This window comes from Podarcis muralis, chromosome 1 (genome assembly GCF_964188315.1).
Source record: "Podarcis muralis chromosome 1, rPodMur119.hap1.1, whole genome shotgun sequence".
Taxonomy (NCBI): domain Eukaryota; kingdom Metazoa; phylum Chordata; class Lepidosauria; order Squamata; family Lacertidae; genus Podarcis; species Podarcis muralis.
In genome coordinates this window covers 98971133-98985782 of record NC_135655.1, presented here as the reverse complement: position 1 = coordinate 98985782, position 14650 = coordinate 98971133, and the positions used below count along the sequence as shown (strand labels likewise).

Here is a 14650-nt window from a genome sequence, read left to right as displayed (position 1 = left end):
CTTGAAGAATTTACCATGGACACAAAAATGCTGGTGGGACTAGTAAATGGGGTTCAGTGGCTGATTTTAGTAATAATGAGGGGTCAAGGGAAAAAAGAAAGAAATAGTTGCAAGCACAGCAATATTGCATGCCTGGAGTTCCACAATTTCAGATTTTGAAACTGAACCAAATTCTGAGTTTATGACAGACCTTATTACAACTCTGTTTTATTTTTTGAAATGCAAATTTCAGATTTCAGAATGTGAATTTTACAAGCATCTCAAAAGTTTGAGGCTATAAACCAATATTCTTTATTCTAGTGTCTCAGATTTAGGATTGACCAAGCAAAGGGTCAATCTGAATACTGCTGAAATAGGCACCAGGTTACCTATCAAAGGACATCTAAAGATTTGTGGGAACTACAATTCTCCCACCAGAGCTAGAGTTCCCAGCACACTCAACAAACTACAGTTCCCATGATTATTTGGGACATACACATTATCTATAGATAGATAGATAGATAGATATAGATATAGATATAGATATAGATATAGATATAGATATAGATATAGATATAGATATAGATATAGATATAGATATAGATATAGATATAGATATATAGATGATATAGATATGGTGTATGTAGCCTGAAATGCACAGATCAGGACGGAAATGATGAGACAAGGATTGCATGAGGTAATCACATAGACTAGTAGCAACAACTACACATACAGACAATAGGTAAGACTTGAACTAGGACCATTAAAAAACAATTAGGCAAATAGCTGTAAGCTGAGGAGGATCCTTCCAATATGAGCTGGTTAAAGGTTACTGCAGCCATTTCTTGTTTTCCTATTGTTGGGAAAGCACTGACTATTCATTGTATTTCCATGAGAAAGGGATTTTAACAGAATATCACCATATTCAGGCCCATTTTCAAAATGAAATAATTTTTCTTTACCCTCAAAAAAGCAGTTAGTGATTTATGTCACTAGGAACTACTCACAGTTTAGCCCACTTGTCAAGTTCTTCATCCAAGTAAGTCTTAACTTTCTTTGGCTGAAGACCAAGAGAGTTCCCAGCAAAGTAGACGCAGGTCTCATTCTTATGCACTAAGGCTAGATTGGCTGAAGGAGGAAAATCCAAGAAAGCCATTAAAAATGCTGCCACCATTCCCTTTCTTATCTACACAAAAGATTCCCCATGAAAAACATCATATCCATTCACTAAGGATGAACCCAATATACAACTATATTCCTGAGATAGCCCTCCAATTAACGAACAGGTAAAATTCATTTCATTAAAAAAAAACACTTATTATGTCATAGATTCTATGAAAACTATGCCAAAAATACTGACATAAAATTCACCATAGTACAGACAAGTGTAGAAAAAAATACCAGCTGTGTTAAAAGTATAGTAAAAGCAAGCTATTCCCTTTCTCTCAGTAACAAAAGGCAAAACATCTGAGAAAGGAACTTCTTGGTTTTTCCATTATTATTATTTTCTAAAGAGAAACCAGAGTATATTAATTAATACTGATATACAAGTACTTGTACTTCATATTGATACAATAATAATGATGATGATGATGATGCTAGTCTTCTATTCAGCAGTTTGTTGGGTGCTAGACATCACACAAAAGCTATACTGTACGTTCCCCAAGTTCCAATACAAAATATAAATGTACAGTCATACCTCGGGTTAAAGACGCTTCAGGTTGAGCATTTTAAGGTTGTGTCCTGCAGCGACCCGGAAGTAACGGAACAGGTTACTTCCAGGTTTCGCCACTCGCACATGCGCAGACACTCAAAATGATGTCACACGCATGCGCAGAAGCAGCAAATCGTGACCCGCGCATACGTGGGTTGCGTTCTGCTCAGGGTGCGAACGGGGCTCCGGAACGGATCCCGTTTGCATCCAGAGGTACCACTGCGCATGGAACAAATTCCATGGACCTGATATTGTCTTTCAGTGGATCCAAGTCAACATGATACTCCAAGCTTAGTCAACAGTGCCTGCTCATATAAATGGCAAAAATAAGAGATCTAACATGGGTTGTAGACTCAGTGGTAAAATATTAGCACAAGATTCTTCCATACCATATATCACATCTTCTTTTTTAAAGACAATTCCTAATGTTTACTACGAAAAGGGCAAACTGGGGACATTAGAAGCTCAAATGCCATTGCACATGCAGTTAGATAAGATTAACTGAACTCAGAACATCAGTGAAAGGAAAGGAATACTATACACTAGCATATGATTTCACATTTCTATCTTTTGTTTAGAAGGATGTACTTGCAACAGTGAACTTTAATTCCAAATTTTAAGCAAAAAATAAATAAATGTTTTGAAGTGGTCCCTCTATATCATTTATTCTAGTAGTGGGGGGAGTCTTGTGCTGCTCAGAAATTTGTAGAAACCAAAAAATGCTATGATTTTTAAATGGATAGTGCAATTTGAGAGTTTGGAGTCGTCATGCCAAAGTCAAGTCCATCATCATGATTTGAAATGGTGCCAGGCGTCCAAACATCAATGAAGATAACACATCCCTGTTTAACACCTGATCCCACTGTGAATGGTTTACTTTGAGAGCCATTGTATCCAGTCAGGGAAAAAGGGAGGCAGACTATGTTTAGGGCACCTTTTCTAGCCCGTTCCCGTTTTGGGGGTGAGCAGAGTAGATCCTAAATAGGACTGCTCAGTTGTGGATACAGCTGCTGAGCTACTCAACTGCCTCATTCCTCGAGTCAGAACAAATGAATCTGTATCCACCACTCATGTGCAGGTCCCTGACTAGGGGTTCCAGATTTCACGGTTCTGCCCCCGTTACCATTTGCCGATCACCATGAGACTTTTTGGGTTTGGGATGGGTTTTTGGAAGATGCCTATGTGTGAATTTGCTTGATGTGAGTAGATCAGTGCTCGCTGACCAATGCAGATTCTTCGCGGTATGGCTCTATTCCGATGGCATGAATATCACGACGACCAGTAGATTTTTATCTGCTGCAGCCTTCATCTGCCTTCACAGCTGTTGTAACTTACCGCTTGTTATCTTCTGCCTGTTCTGCTATTGAGGACTTCTTGGATCATTCTTTGTCTAGCTCCTGCCCCTTGACCTTACTGTCTTGGGTGACTCTACTGGGAGTATGAGACTCCCAACAGCTTCGCTCACAAGGATCATAGGAACATGCAAGCCCACTTACCATGACAAGGTGATGATCCAGCGAGAAGCAAACATGTATATGGCTGTAGCACTAGTCCTCTAAAAATTTAATTAAAAAATATAGGGCAATATCCAAGTAGTATTCAGAGTAGATATATTCATTTTAATGTATTTAAGTTACTTAAGTCCACTGAGTTCAATGAGTCTACTCTGAGCATGCCTAGTGTTGAATAACACTCATCTTTTTTGATGGATAATGCAAAATATTCCCTAAGCTGGAAATACGTATATTAAAAATTTAAGTATTTCTTTAGACTTTCATAAGTTGCCAAGATGAAATGTGGGCAAGCACAGTTCACTTGTGAAGGAGGAAAATATCTGTTGAAAATGTTTTCTGCTCAGTAGTGGAAACGCAAGCTATTATGCCTATAAATGATAAAAGGGGTGATTAGCCCTTTTCATCACCTTTCATTCTATATGCTACTGTTTCCTGCCAAGGGTCATAAGGAACAGTGCTCATTTTTGCATGTCTCATTCATCAATAGCTTATGCAAGAATGTATACAAGTCAGCAGCTTGAGCAAATGCATTAAAATTTACATAAACACTTCTAACATTATATAAAGAAGAATAAGTTTACATTTGTCTGAGGCAATTTCATTTTAGGGCTATAGGGAAACATTAAACCACAAAGCTACTCAAACTACATTTTAAAGATACTACTTTGAACTCAACCACTAATACATTTTCCAGGCATAAGAGACAACGAAGATAACTTCTTAATTAAAGCTTTAAAGGCTTTTAAAAAGCCTAAATCACAAAACCAGTTTCAATCTAATCTATATTACAGACGCTCTCCTTGTTTTCATCAGCATCCTTTTTAAAATGAGCAATAACAGAGGTGTAAATATTATTCACACTTCCAAATTGGTTCTGTTCACAGGCCTTCGTTATTCTGAAGAACAATAATGGAGTCTCATTGAGATTAGAGGAAGCAAGCATTTTATTTGTGGCTGGGGCAACCCAGTCAGATTGGTGGGGTACAAATAATAATAAAACTATTATTATTATTGTTATTATTATTATTATTATTATTATTATTATTATTATTGTTGTTGTCTTTGAGCAATTTTCAGAAGGATTCATTGAAATCCAGTCAAGCATTAGAACAGGCAATGTTAAGGTATGTTTTCATCTGCTCCTTCTAATAAATATATACCATTTAGAGCTTAATATATAAGGCAGTTTTAAAGGATTTAAAATATACAAAATCATTGTTCCTGATCATTGGCGCACAATACTAGATTGCTACTTACTGATATTTTCTTAACTGGGTGTGGTATCCAACCAAATCACTGTAGCACGGATCCATTTCCATGAGCGTAACAGAACTTTCCCTCCCTCTCCTCCTCCCGGGCAGATGTGCACACGCACAACACACATGCACATGTGCTCTGGGTTGTCCATAAGAAGCATGTTGGGGTGACCTTTTACTTGCAGATATCATTCTACGTGCACAATGATTTAGATGGACTCAACCCTTTTAAGTCCAGATTTACACCATTTTGCTTGCCGATTCCACTTTGAATCAACTAACATTTTTTCTATCTAAACGCCACCACAGTCCATCATTCAAAGCACCTCACTTTCACTAAATAGATCCTTGCTTTGCAGTACTACTTCTCCTGTTGTCTGGACTTCAGTGTGCTCATTTTATTAGCTCCTCTAATATTTCTTCTGAAGACATGACCTCTAAGTGGTGAATAGGGTTTAATAATTCCAGAGGACAAACAGCACTGATTGCTTGGTCCACTTTGTGAGTGAGATCATACCTTGAATATGTATATGTTTGTGTGAGTGTAACAAAGAAGCTGGGGAAGCTATAAAGATTAGCAGATGAAAAATAAGATTAGTTAGAGTAGATGTGGGGAACCTTTGGCGCTCCAGATATTGCTAAATTACAACTCACACCTACATCAGCAAGCATGGGCAATGACTAGGGATGGTGAGTGCTGTAGTCCAGCAACATCTGGAAGGCCAAAGTTTCTGAGTTAAAAGTTTCTTACAGTCCTTTTTTATTACAATCTTTACAGAGAGAGGCTATAGAACCCAGCCTCTTGGATAATGTCATTGACCCAAGTAAATTTCCATCCCCCATCTCTCCCACTTCCTCATTCGTCACCATCATCACCTCCTCTACGGTTGCTGCTAAGTGCCCTGTCTTCAAGCTCATTGCTCTCCTACTTTTAAGACTCATCGGGTTCTGGGAGATGGTGGGTCTGGAACACTTTCTAATGACAATGTGTCAGCCAGGTGCTGCTCTGGCTCTCCTATGATTTCCCAACTTCCCCCCTCATCTGCCTCTGAGCTGTGACCTACCTCAAACCCCTGTTGTTAATCTATACTGTCTTCCTCTTCCTCCTCCCTGGATGGGGAGGCGGTCTCCATCATTCCTCCTCTGCCCAGTCCCTGACACTTACCAATCAAGACTGTCTAGCTGGAAATATGGAGACTGGTTTCATTCTGAATCTGTTCCTTTTAATACAATTCCAATATGACATTTGGTACAATAACTTATTGTTGACTCATGTTTACATTAGACTTCAGTGACTCAAAGCAATATTAGGAAAAACTATTTTAAAGAAAAACCCTCCCTACCAGCATCTCCCTGCCAATTAAACAAAGGTTGCTTATTACCTGCTTAGAAGAAGTTGAAATGATACTACTGGAGTTTGAACACTGAGGTTCGAGGACAAGATGTATGTTTGTGTGAGAGGGTAGTATCTCTTACACAACTCACTTGTGCACAATTTGAGACAAACTGCAAGATATCTAAATGTAGAAATCTGTTTCAACGTACAGAAGCACATCTACATCCGGGTGTCTTGATTAAATTTTTTTTCTACACAAATGATATGAAGGCTGACAAAATATGTGGCAATCAAGTGCTTTAACAAGTACTGAACGGAACATTTTGAAAATAGGTCTTTTGTATTTTCCCTTGCACATTTCTTGATTAAAATGGCTAAATCTCTGCCACCTTAAACTGCAGAAAGAAGTGGAATGCAAAAAAACCCTTTGGCAGCTTCTCACTTGATTTATGTCATGACTACGTAAAACAAGCTGTTACTAAAACTTAGTTTTGACAAGATTAATATATAGTTTATAAGCTTCTCCCCTCCCCCTTTTAAATGGCATACCTGTATTATAAGATTTGCTCTACCCTGCTTGAAAGACAATGCTGTACAGTGTTTTATGTAAATATATAAAGAACTTGGATTATCTCTTTTAGCTTCATGAGTGAGACATCCAAGATCCATTTGGTGCACAGATAAATGTCAAGCAAGATCACTCATGCTTGTACACACCATGTAAATTATGTTTACCCCAACTATTATTTAGATCTGTAACTGGCATTAGTGACAGCTAAAGGGAGCAATCTTAACTTCCAGCTGGAAAGCAGCAGGGCCAAAAGGAGTGATGTAGCCACTGCCACAGCCCAAGCCCATCTGCTAGGGCAGAAGGTTTATGTGGTGGCTTTAAAAGTGCAAAACTAAAGATCTGGTAGGTGACTGAATCTTTCCTGCAAAATAATGACACTGTGAAGGAACCCTCAGAGCAGTTTGATTTTACTGTCTATTTGAATAGACTGTTGCTTTTTTTGGTTGGTTTGTTTCTTTAAAAAGATGATTGTTATTGTTAACTGTACTCTTTTGTCTCTTAACTATCTTGTTAGCCACCCAAGGAGCATAAATTTATGCAGAAGTTGCAGGATACAAATCATGTAAACAAATAAGTAGAAAGCTACAAAGTTTTGAGCTCTAGTTGCTGTAAACCAAAGGAGGGAAGCGTGCTCTTGTGCTCGAATCCTGCTTGCAGGTTTTGCACAGCTTTGGCCACTGTGAGAACAAGATGCTGGACTACATGGGTCACTGGCCTGATCCAGCAGGCTCTTCTTATGTCCTTATTATCTTACCTGAAATCATCACCTTTCTGTTTACTACACCCTGGCCTTTTTGATGTATTGATTAGTTTCACGGATTATACAACAATCTCAAGATCTTCCATTATGATATATTCTGTTCATCTTTTTTAGCCTGATAAATGACTGGAAGCCTTAGACTGGCGTTTTGCTAAGTGCCACTGGTAAGCTAACACAAAGCCATTAAAGATGTCCAATCAATCAAGCTGCCTAATTATCTAATTTATGGTAGAATAACTAAAAAAAACACCCCCAGAAAGCATTAGTTTCTGTAAATGATGGTTCTATTTTAACCACATTAAAGATATTAGGATGGTGTATGGTTTTTTCAAAAAACACATGCTTCAGAATAAAGGTCAGATCTTGATATCTTTAAACACAGCAGACAAGACCTTCATAGGCAGTAACACCAAGCTGCATAGATCTGTTGTACAAGTCAATGTTCTAGTTTAGTAGATTGTTGTTTAAAAAGAGAATCACCAGTATCCTGAACACTCACACCTTGATCCCACATTTTTAAAAAACATGGGAAATCAGGTGAACAAATAGAGAATATTTTACATGCTTACACAGAGAGAGAAGTTTCCAGGATTCACAATCCACACTCAGAACCACAACATAAATTCAGAGTTGCTCCACAGTGCTTATTTTGGACTTCAGACTAAGAAAATTACCACAAAATTGATTAGCTGTCACAAACACAAGGATGAAAAGTGGAGATTTCTAGCCAGTCTGCTTGCTTAATTATGAAATAAACACTGCAGAATGCTCATAATGAAGGGTTGCAAATGTATATTTGAGTGTTTGGGACAGACCTCCCTCCCCGCCCCTGAATATCAACCTTCAATTAGGAGACTAGATAAATGTCATGTGACTTTGTATATTATGTATGTTTTTTACATTTTCAGTAGCTATCTATTCCCAAACTAGACTGCCTGCCAAAATCATTAATAAGAATTATTTAAAAGGCATTTCAAAGGCAGAATGGAAAATAAGATCTTTCAATTGCTATTTATATATCAGTTAGTGAATAATTCTGAAAAAATAACTGAGAAAACACTGATTTGAAAATAGTTCATAAATGGGGAATCTGAAGAATTCTTTAAAAAGAGAAAGGGAGCATTCATTATAGATTCCTTGGCCAGATTTACTTTTGGCTCAAGAACCTTTAGCTTAAGAACCTTTAAAACTTTATCACCATAAACTTCATTACTTTTTAACAGATATCCTAGTGAAGTTTTCCTTTTCCAGGCACAGCAGAATAACTTTAGGGACTTGTTAAAACTGAACTCAAAGCAAAGATAAGCTTTACAAGCCCCTGAATTCTTCTCTGGCTCAAATTAAAATCTGACACACAAAAATTGTTGGCTTCCCTGGCTGACATGTGCTTTGTAGGGCCAGAAGAGCTCTCCGAGGCCAGCAAAGCTTGCAGGGGGGTTGCCCATCCCAGGCTCAGAAATTCCCCATGGCTGTCTCTAAGCCAGGGCTGGGCTGGTTTAGGAGCCAGAGATCACATGAACTGATAGAGTTATCATTCAGTACAATCCCCTGCTGCCAAAGCAGGTAGTTCATCCTATGGATTCTGGGTAGAAATAAAAGATGAGGGAAAACCCAATTTCCTGCTGCAGTCCCAGATGTGGTGAATTCCCCTACACATCCTTGGACTTTGCACCTGAAATCTCATAAATCTACTCCTATTGAATGTAATGGAACAGAGTTAAGGAGACATGGTTCATATTTCGGGTCATGGATTGGCTATAAAATTATTCAATATATTCCTTTCCCCTTTTCTTTTCCTTCCTTCCTTCCTTCCTTCCTTCCTTGCATGCTTTTTTTTTTAAAAAAAGATCTCATTGTATTATGTTGAATTGGCTTCCCATTGCTACTTTTTCACATCAGAAGCACATCTCCTAAAACAAGAAGAGTTGCAACCTGAATAAAGAAATCTTAGCCAATGAATTATATGAGTTTTAATATATTACTTGAAAACATATCACACACACACATATTACGACAGGGGCATAACCTGGTTTTCAACACTGCGATATATCACCAACTAAACATCACAATATACCAATATATCACAATGTCTGAAATAAGAATGGAGCTACTATATAGAGAGGCATTGGCTGGCTTCAGAGTTTTTCCCCACATTGTGATTTTTGCATAGCATGCACACATACACACCCCATGATTTGTGATATATAGCCAGGTCAAAAAATATGAAACCAATATCACAATATGGACTTCAAACCGGATTTGGGCAATATATTGAAATATTGCCCAGCCCTAACACATATGAATAAAAAATACCATATTTTCCCATGTATAAGACTAGGCTTTTCCCCTTAAAAATAATGTCAAAAATTAGGGGGCATCTTCTACACGGAGTCATCTCCCCCCATTTTCTTAAACCTGAGTCCCCCAAAATAGGGGGCATCTAATACGTGGAGGCGTCTTATAGATGAAAAATACGGTAGTTCCAAATTTGAATTTAGGCAATATATGCAACAGTAGCAGCATTAGCCATGTGAGAAGCAGCATTCTCACCTGTGTATAACAAAAGCAGCGTGTCATGAGATGGTGATTGCTGTGACATTAAAAGCTGCTGTCCAATTAATCAGGGACACTGGATTAACTGATCAGAATATTTTGTCAATTAATTTCACTTATTTATCAACTCAAACAACATTGTAACCCTCATACCTGGTATAAGTATTCAGAAAGACTCTTATAGTGCCACAATAACCACACACGCAACCCTCCTGCCAAGTGTGTTGTTCCTGCTCCTTCCAAATGAGGTTTGTGCAGGAGGCCTCCCCAGTGGATTCCAATCAACCATAAAAAACTGATAGTGCAAAACTTTCCTGGATGCCCAAAGTAGTAGCTTCTTTTGGCAATAAGCACCTGGAGGCAAAGTAGCTCAAATCCATTAAAAAACACTCCTGCCTATAATTTTCAATCAGTCACTATATTGTTGAAAGAGACTGAGTGACAGCCTAAGCACGGTTTAAGTGCTGTATTGTAATCTTCCATTCTAATCAGAATGGGAATGAGAGCATATAAGGCACTCAACTTGAGGTGCTGATTTTACAACGCAGGGGACATGCTGTGATCAAAGATGTGGCGCCAATCGCTCCATTTATCCTTTAGGCAGCAAGGCTTCCTGCAGATCTGCAATAAACATATGCAAGGAGATACAAAGCCACCTTGGTATAACTGTGGTTCTTACTTGGAGGCAGATCCTTCACTCTGGGAATATGAAAACATGCACGCAGATGTTTTAGTTCATCTTCTTCATCTAACTGAACAGCAACTTCCTTATCCACTGGACTGCATGCTAGCTGTGACGCAACGGTTTCTATAATGGCTGCTGGCGAGGCATAAGAAGACAGATCCATTTCTCACTCTAAAAATGAAAAGGGAGAAAATATTTTCGTTTAGATTCTGTGCCGTGCATATTGGCTAGTGTCTGATGCAAAGATTATAGCTATGTCTGCTGAGGTACAGCCTTCTAGCTTTAAAAAGTGAAATACTTGGGAGTGTAAGGAAAGAGTGGGAAGTTCTCAATTCCAGCATTTTTTCAAGGCAGCATATTGCTGTAGCCCTAAAGCCATTAGTTTTAAATACAATGCTTTCTCTATAGAGCTACATCAGCAACTTCTGTTTTCTACCACTGCTCCAATAGCAGTAACAAATTCTATAGTGTCATTCAAACTTGCAGAATCAGAAAGCCGCAGGCAGCATTATTGTTTCTACAATCTGTGCTCCTGAAAATGGCAGGTGCATTGCCACATTTAAACTTGCATTTTCAAGCCTGAGCAATCTTTTGGCTCCTTTAGCTTCTTGATGTGGATGTGTAAGTTTTTAGCTTGGGAGGCACGACTGGAATAGGCAGACTAGGCACTAAAGAAATAGTGCAAGAGGAAATTTCAGAATAGGCCTCTGCCGGAGAAAAGCTGTTTTCTCACAAACCACAAGGATATAAAATCTAAACAGTTGTCCCCTAAAATTCCTTTTCACTGACACCAAGATTTCCTATAGAGCCAGATTCAGTTTCTGGCCTCCATCTGCATTTATCAGATTGTCTGCATCACTGGAAAACACATCTTGATGAACTAGTATGATTCTTTCTGTGTGGCAGAAAGAAGCTCAATGCAAGGTACAGATGAGATCCCTACTGAAAGTGAAAAACAGAATCACATATTCAAAATTGTTTCTGTAGTATTTTTTATTTAGTTTTATTTAGTTTCAGCATCTCCCCAGGCCTCATTATTGTATACTCTTGCCTTCCTATTTTCTATTTCCAGTCTAATCCTGATTCCACTTGTCTTAACTCAGACAACATTCTAGTTGACTAAAATTGTGTTGAGCACAAATCTGGCAACCTGAGCATTCAAAGTGGTCACCACTCATAGTGTCTTCACTACCTTCATGTTTCAGTTAAAAAAAATAAGATCAAACAAAAGCTACAAGACAAATATTTTCTTTTACATATTTCTGCATGCTCAAATTTGAGGCCCTAATGAAAAGCCATTTTTATGTGGAAAGTGGCCAGATAGTGGCTTTCAAAAGGTTTATTCAAAACTTAGCCACTTCCATTGATTAATGCAAATAATGAATTTGTCATTTATTTGGTGGTAGGTGATGAATCAGTCTACATCCACTATGAAACAAGCTTTTTCTGCAGCACAGAATCCATTTGCTACTAATTAAAGTAAGTACTGATTACTAATTAATTACTTATCCTAATTAATAGAAGAGCACCACTTGGTCACCTTCAAAACATAATTTGCTATTCACCTAAGTTCCACAATTGAGCAAGAGAGTTATTCTTCCTCCATCATTGCCAGTGTTGCCCACAGAATGCTTCAAAATACATCCTCATTTGTACTATCAGACACAATAGAACTCAGCATCTGGAAAACTGATCAATGGGCCTGTTTTGCACATAACACTAAGCCAAACTATAGCTTACCATAAGCGAGCAAGTGTGCTGGTACAGAAAGAGAAAGTCACAGCCACTTTGCTTCTCCCCTGCTCCTGCTGCACTACCAGAAGCTAGGCCATGGTAAGGCTCAGTGCTATGTGCAAACCTGGGCTAGTGGTTTGTCTCGCTTCAAACAAACCATGCTGTAGCTAAGATTTGCTCTTGGTTAACTACTTGTGGTTTGTTGGGGGAAAACAAACCGTGAGTCTGGGTTAAGATAACGCTAAGCCAAATCATGACTTAGCTCTGAGTAGTATGGAAACAGCATAAGTGGGGAAAGAACGAAGCAGCTGAAATTTTCTCCTTGTGCTTGTTTTTGGTAGGACATAGTCTGGCATAGTGCTATGTGTGAACAAGGCCATTGTGCGCCATGGCCAAAACACTGATCCAGCTATTCAGAACCATATGACAATGGGATGGAGCTGGCACATACAAGATTTAAATGCATTTCCCTCATACCCAACAATTGTACAAAAATCATACAAATATTCAATATGAGGCAGTTTCATTCACATCATGAGAGCTAGTATGGTACAGTGGTTAGAATATCAGACTAGGACTTGGGAAACCAGGGCTCAAATCACCCAAGTTGGCCATGAAGCTCAATGGGTAACCTGGAGCCAGTCAATGCCTCTCAGCCTAACCAGTGTTAGAAACTGAGATACGAAAGCTAGGAGCTAAATGGCATCTTATCACTAGAGATGAAGAACCAGATAATGTGGTTCTTCCACGGAATTATAGTTTGGAGAGAGTGTGAGAGAGAAACAGCATTAATTCATTTTATTTTTGTGCCTAAAATAAGAACAGCCCTAATAGGTACCAGCTAGGCCCAGATTTCAACTGGTGCTTGCAGAAAAAAATCTTGCATTGTGCCAGTCAGCCAGCCATGTTGTCTGAGCATATTCCATTTGATCCCTATCCCCTGGTTTTCCAATTATCCTCTTATCAACAGTCAGCCAGCATTCTGGGGGGTTTTGTTTTGTTTTGTTTTTTTAAAATACTTCTGCATCTCTAGTGCAGTCGATGTGCCTGAACAGTGATTTTCATTAAATCTGGATACTTAAGTTATATTAAATTTTGACATAAATAGAGCAGTAAATGCACAAGTCCTGCATCTAAGTGGAAAAATGGAAAATATTCAATTTAATATAAGAATTATGAAGTGTAATAAAATAACTAAAATGAAAATCAATTAAATACTATGGATTGAGTTTGACCAAACTGCGGGAGGCAGTGGAAGACAGGAGTGCCTGGCATGCTCTGGTCCATGGGGTCACGAAGAGTAGGACACAACTAAACGACTAAACAACAACTAAAGTCTAAACTTTAGGAAACCAATAAGGGAAATATTTTACTTGTAGAATAACAATTAGGGTAGTGACCCAAGTCAAAAGTTAAGCACTTTTAAGTCGTCCTTTCATTTCAGTGGGAGATTGAAGTATACATGCATTTCTACACCACTATTGATATTACTTTAAAAGGCCTAACTTTGGCTAGAATACACACTAGATTTTATAACAATGAATAACTTTCCCTTGCATTAATTAAATACTGTGACTACTACTAGTTACAAGACCTTTTGCAATTGGCACCAAGAATTATATCAGTTTTACTGAACCACTGATTCTTCTAGTAATCTTAAATTAAATGAAAATTAATGTGTGCTGTGTCCCTCGGAAACAGATTTTGCTTACCTTCAGCTAACAATGTTACTTCTTACGAATTCATTCTCTTTTCCCCTTTGCACTGTAACACACATTTCCCTCCCCTTACTATCTCCTCTGTTTGCTTTTCCTTTCTACTTTTTGGACTTTGACCTCTTTTCACCCCCACTTCAATCTGGAACTCGAGCATACTTGTCAGCAATCCTGTTCCTATCTCACACAGCACAATACAGTGGTACCTCGGGTTACATACGCTTCAGGTTACAGACTCCGCGAACCCAGAAATAGTACCTCGGGTTAAGAACTTTGCTTCAGGATGAGAACAGAAATAGTGCGGCGGCGGCGTGGCAGCAGCGGGAGGCCCCATTAGCTAAAGTGGTGCTTCAGGTTAAGAACAGTTTCAGGTTAAGAACGGACGTCCGGAACGAATTAAGTACGTAACCAGAGGTACCACTGTACAGCAAACCTAAAACCTCCATATGCTTAAACTGCATTTTAATTTCATTCTCCAAATCTTTGATTTAATGCTTAAGGAGATTCCAACTAATCATCAGGAAGAATTTTCTGATAGTAAGAGCTGTTCAACAGTAGAACAGAATCCCTTGGGAGGTTGTGGACAATCCTTCATTGGAGTTTTTATGTAGAGGTTGGTTGGCCATCTGCCATTGATGCTTTAGTTGAGATTCCTGCATTGCAGGGGGCTGGACTAGATGACACTCAGGGTCCCTTCCAACTCTACTATTCTATGGTTCTATGATCCACTTCTCACACTTATTCTTTAAGTGTACATATTCTGTTCCACTTCTGCTTTGTAAAGTTGCTATCAGCTTCCAGTTCTCATCTTTTAGAAAATGATTTCACAAAAC

At 38.5% G+C, this 14650-nt stretch overlaps 1 protein-coding gene across 3 annotated transcripts in view; it reads right to left on the bottom strand.

Annotated features, from left to right (window-relative positions):
• Nucleotides 1-13942, bottom strand: part of KYNU (kynureninase) — a 75514-nt gene extending 61572 nt beyond the window's left edge. The window contains exons 1-3 of one of the 3 annotated variants that reach the window (XM_028745221.2): nucleotides 13815-13942; nucleotides 10363-10539; nucleotides 987-1107 (exon numbers count right to left, since the gene is read on the bottom strand). In XM_028745221.2, the coding sequence (XP_028601054.1) occupies nucleotides 987-1107; nucleotides 10363-10531 (290 nt within the window). In that variant the 5' untranslated portion in view covers nucleotides 10532-10539; nucleotides 13815-13942. Of the gene's footprint in view, nucleotides 1-986; nucleotides 1108-10362; nucleotides 10540-13814 lie in introns of those variants that run through there. The other 2 variants (XM_077935787.1, XM_028745245.2) reach the window with 2 other exon arrangements.
• Between the last annotated feature and the right edge of the window lie 708 nt (nucleotides 13943-14650).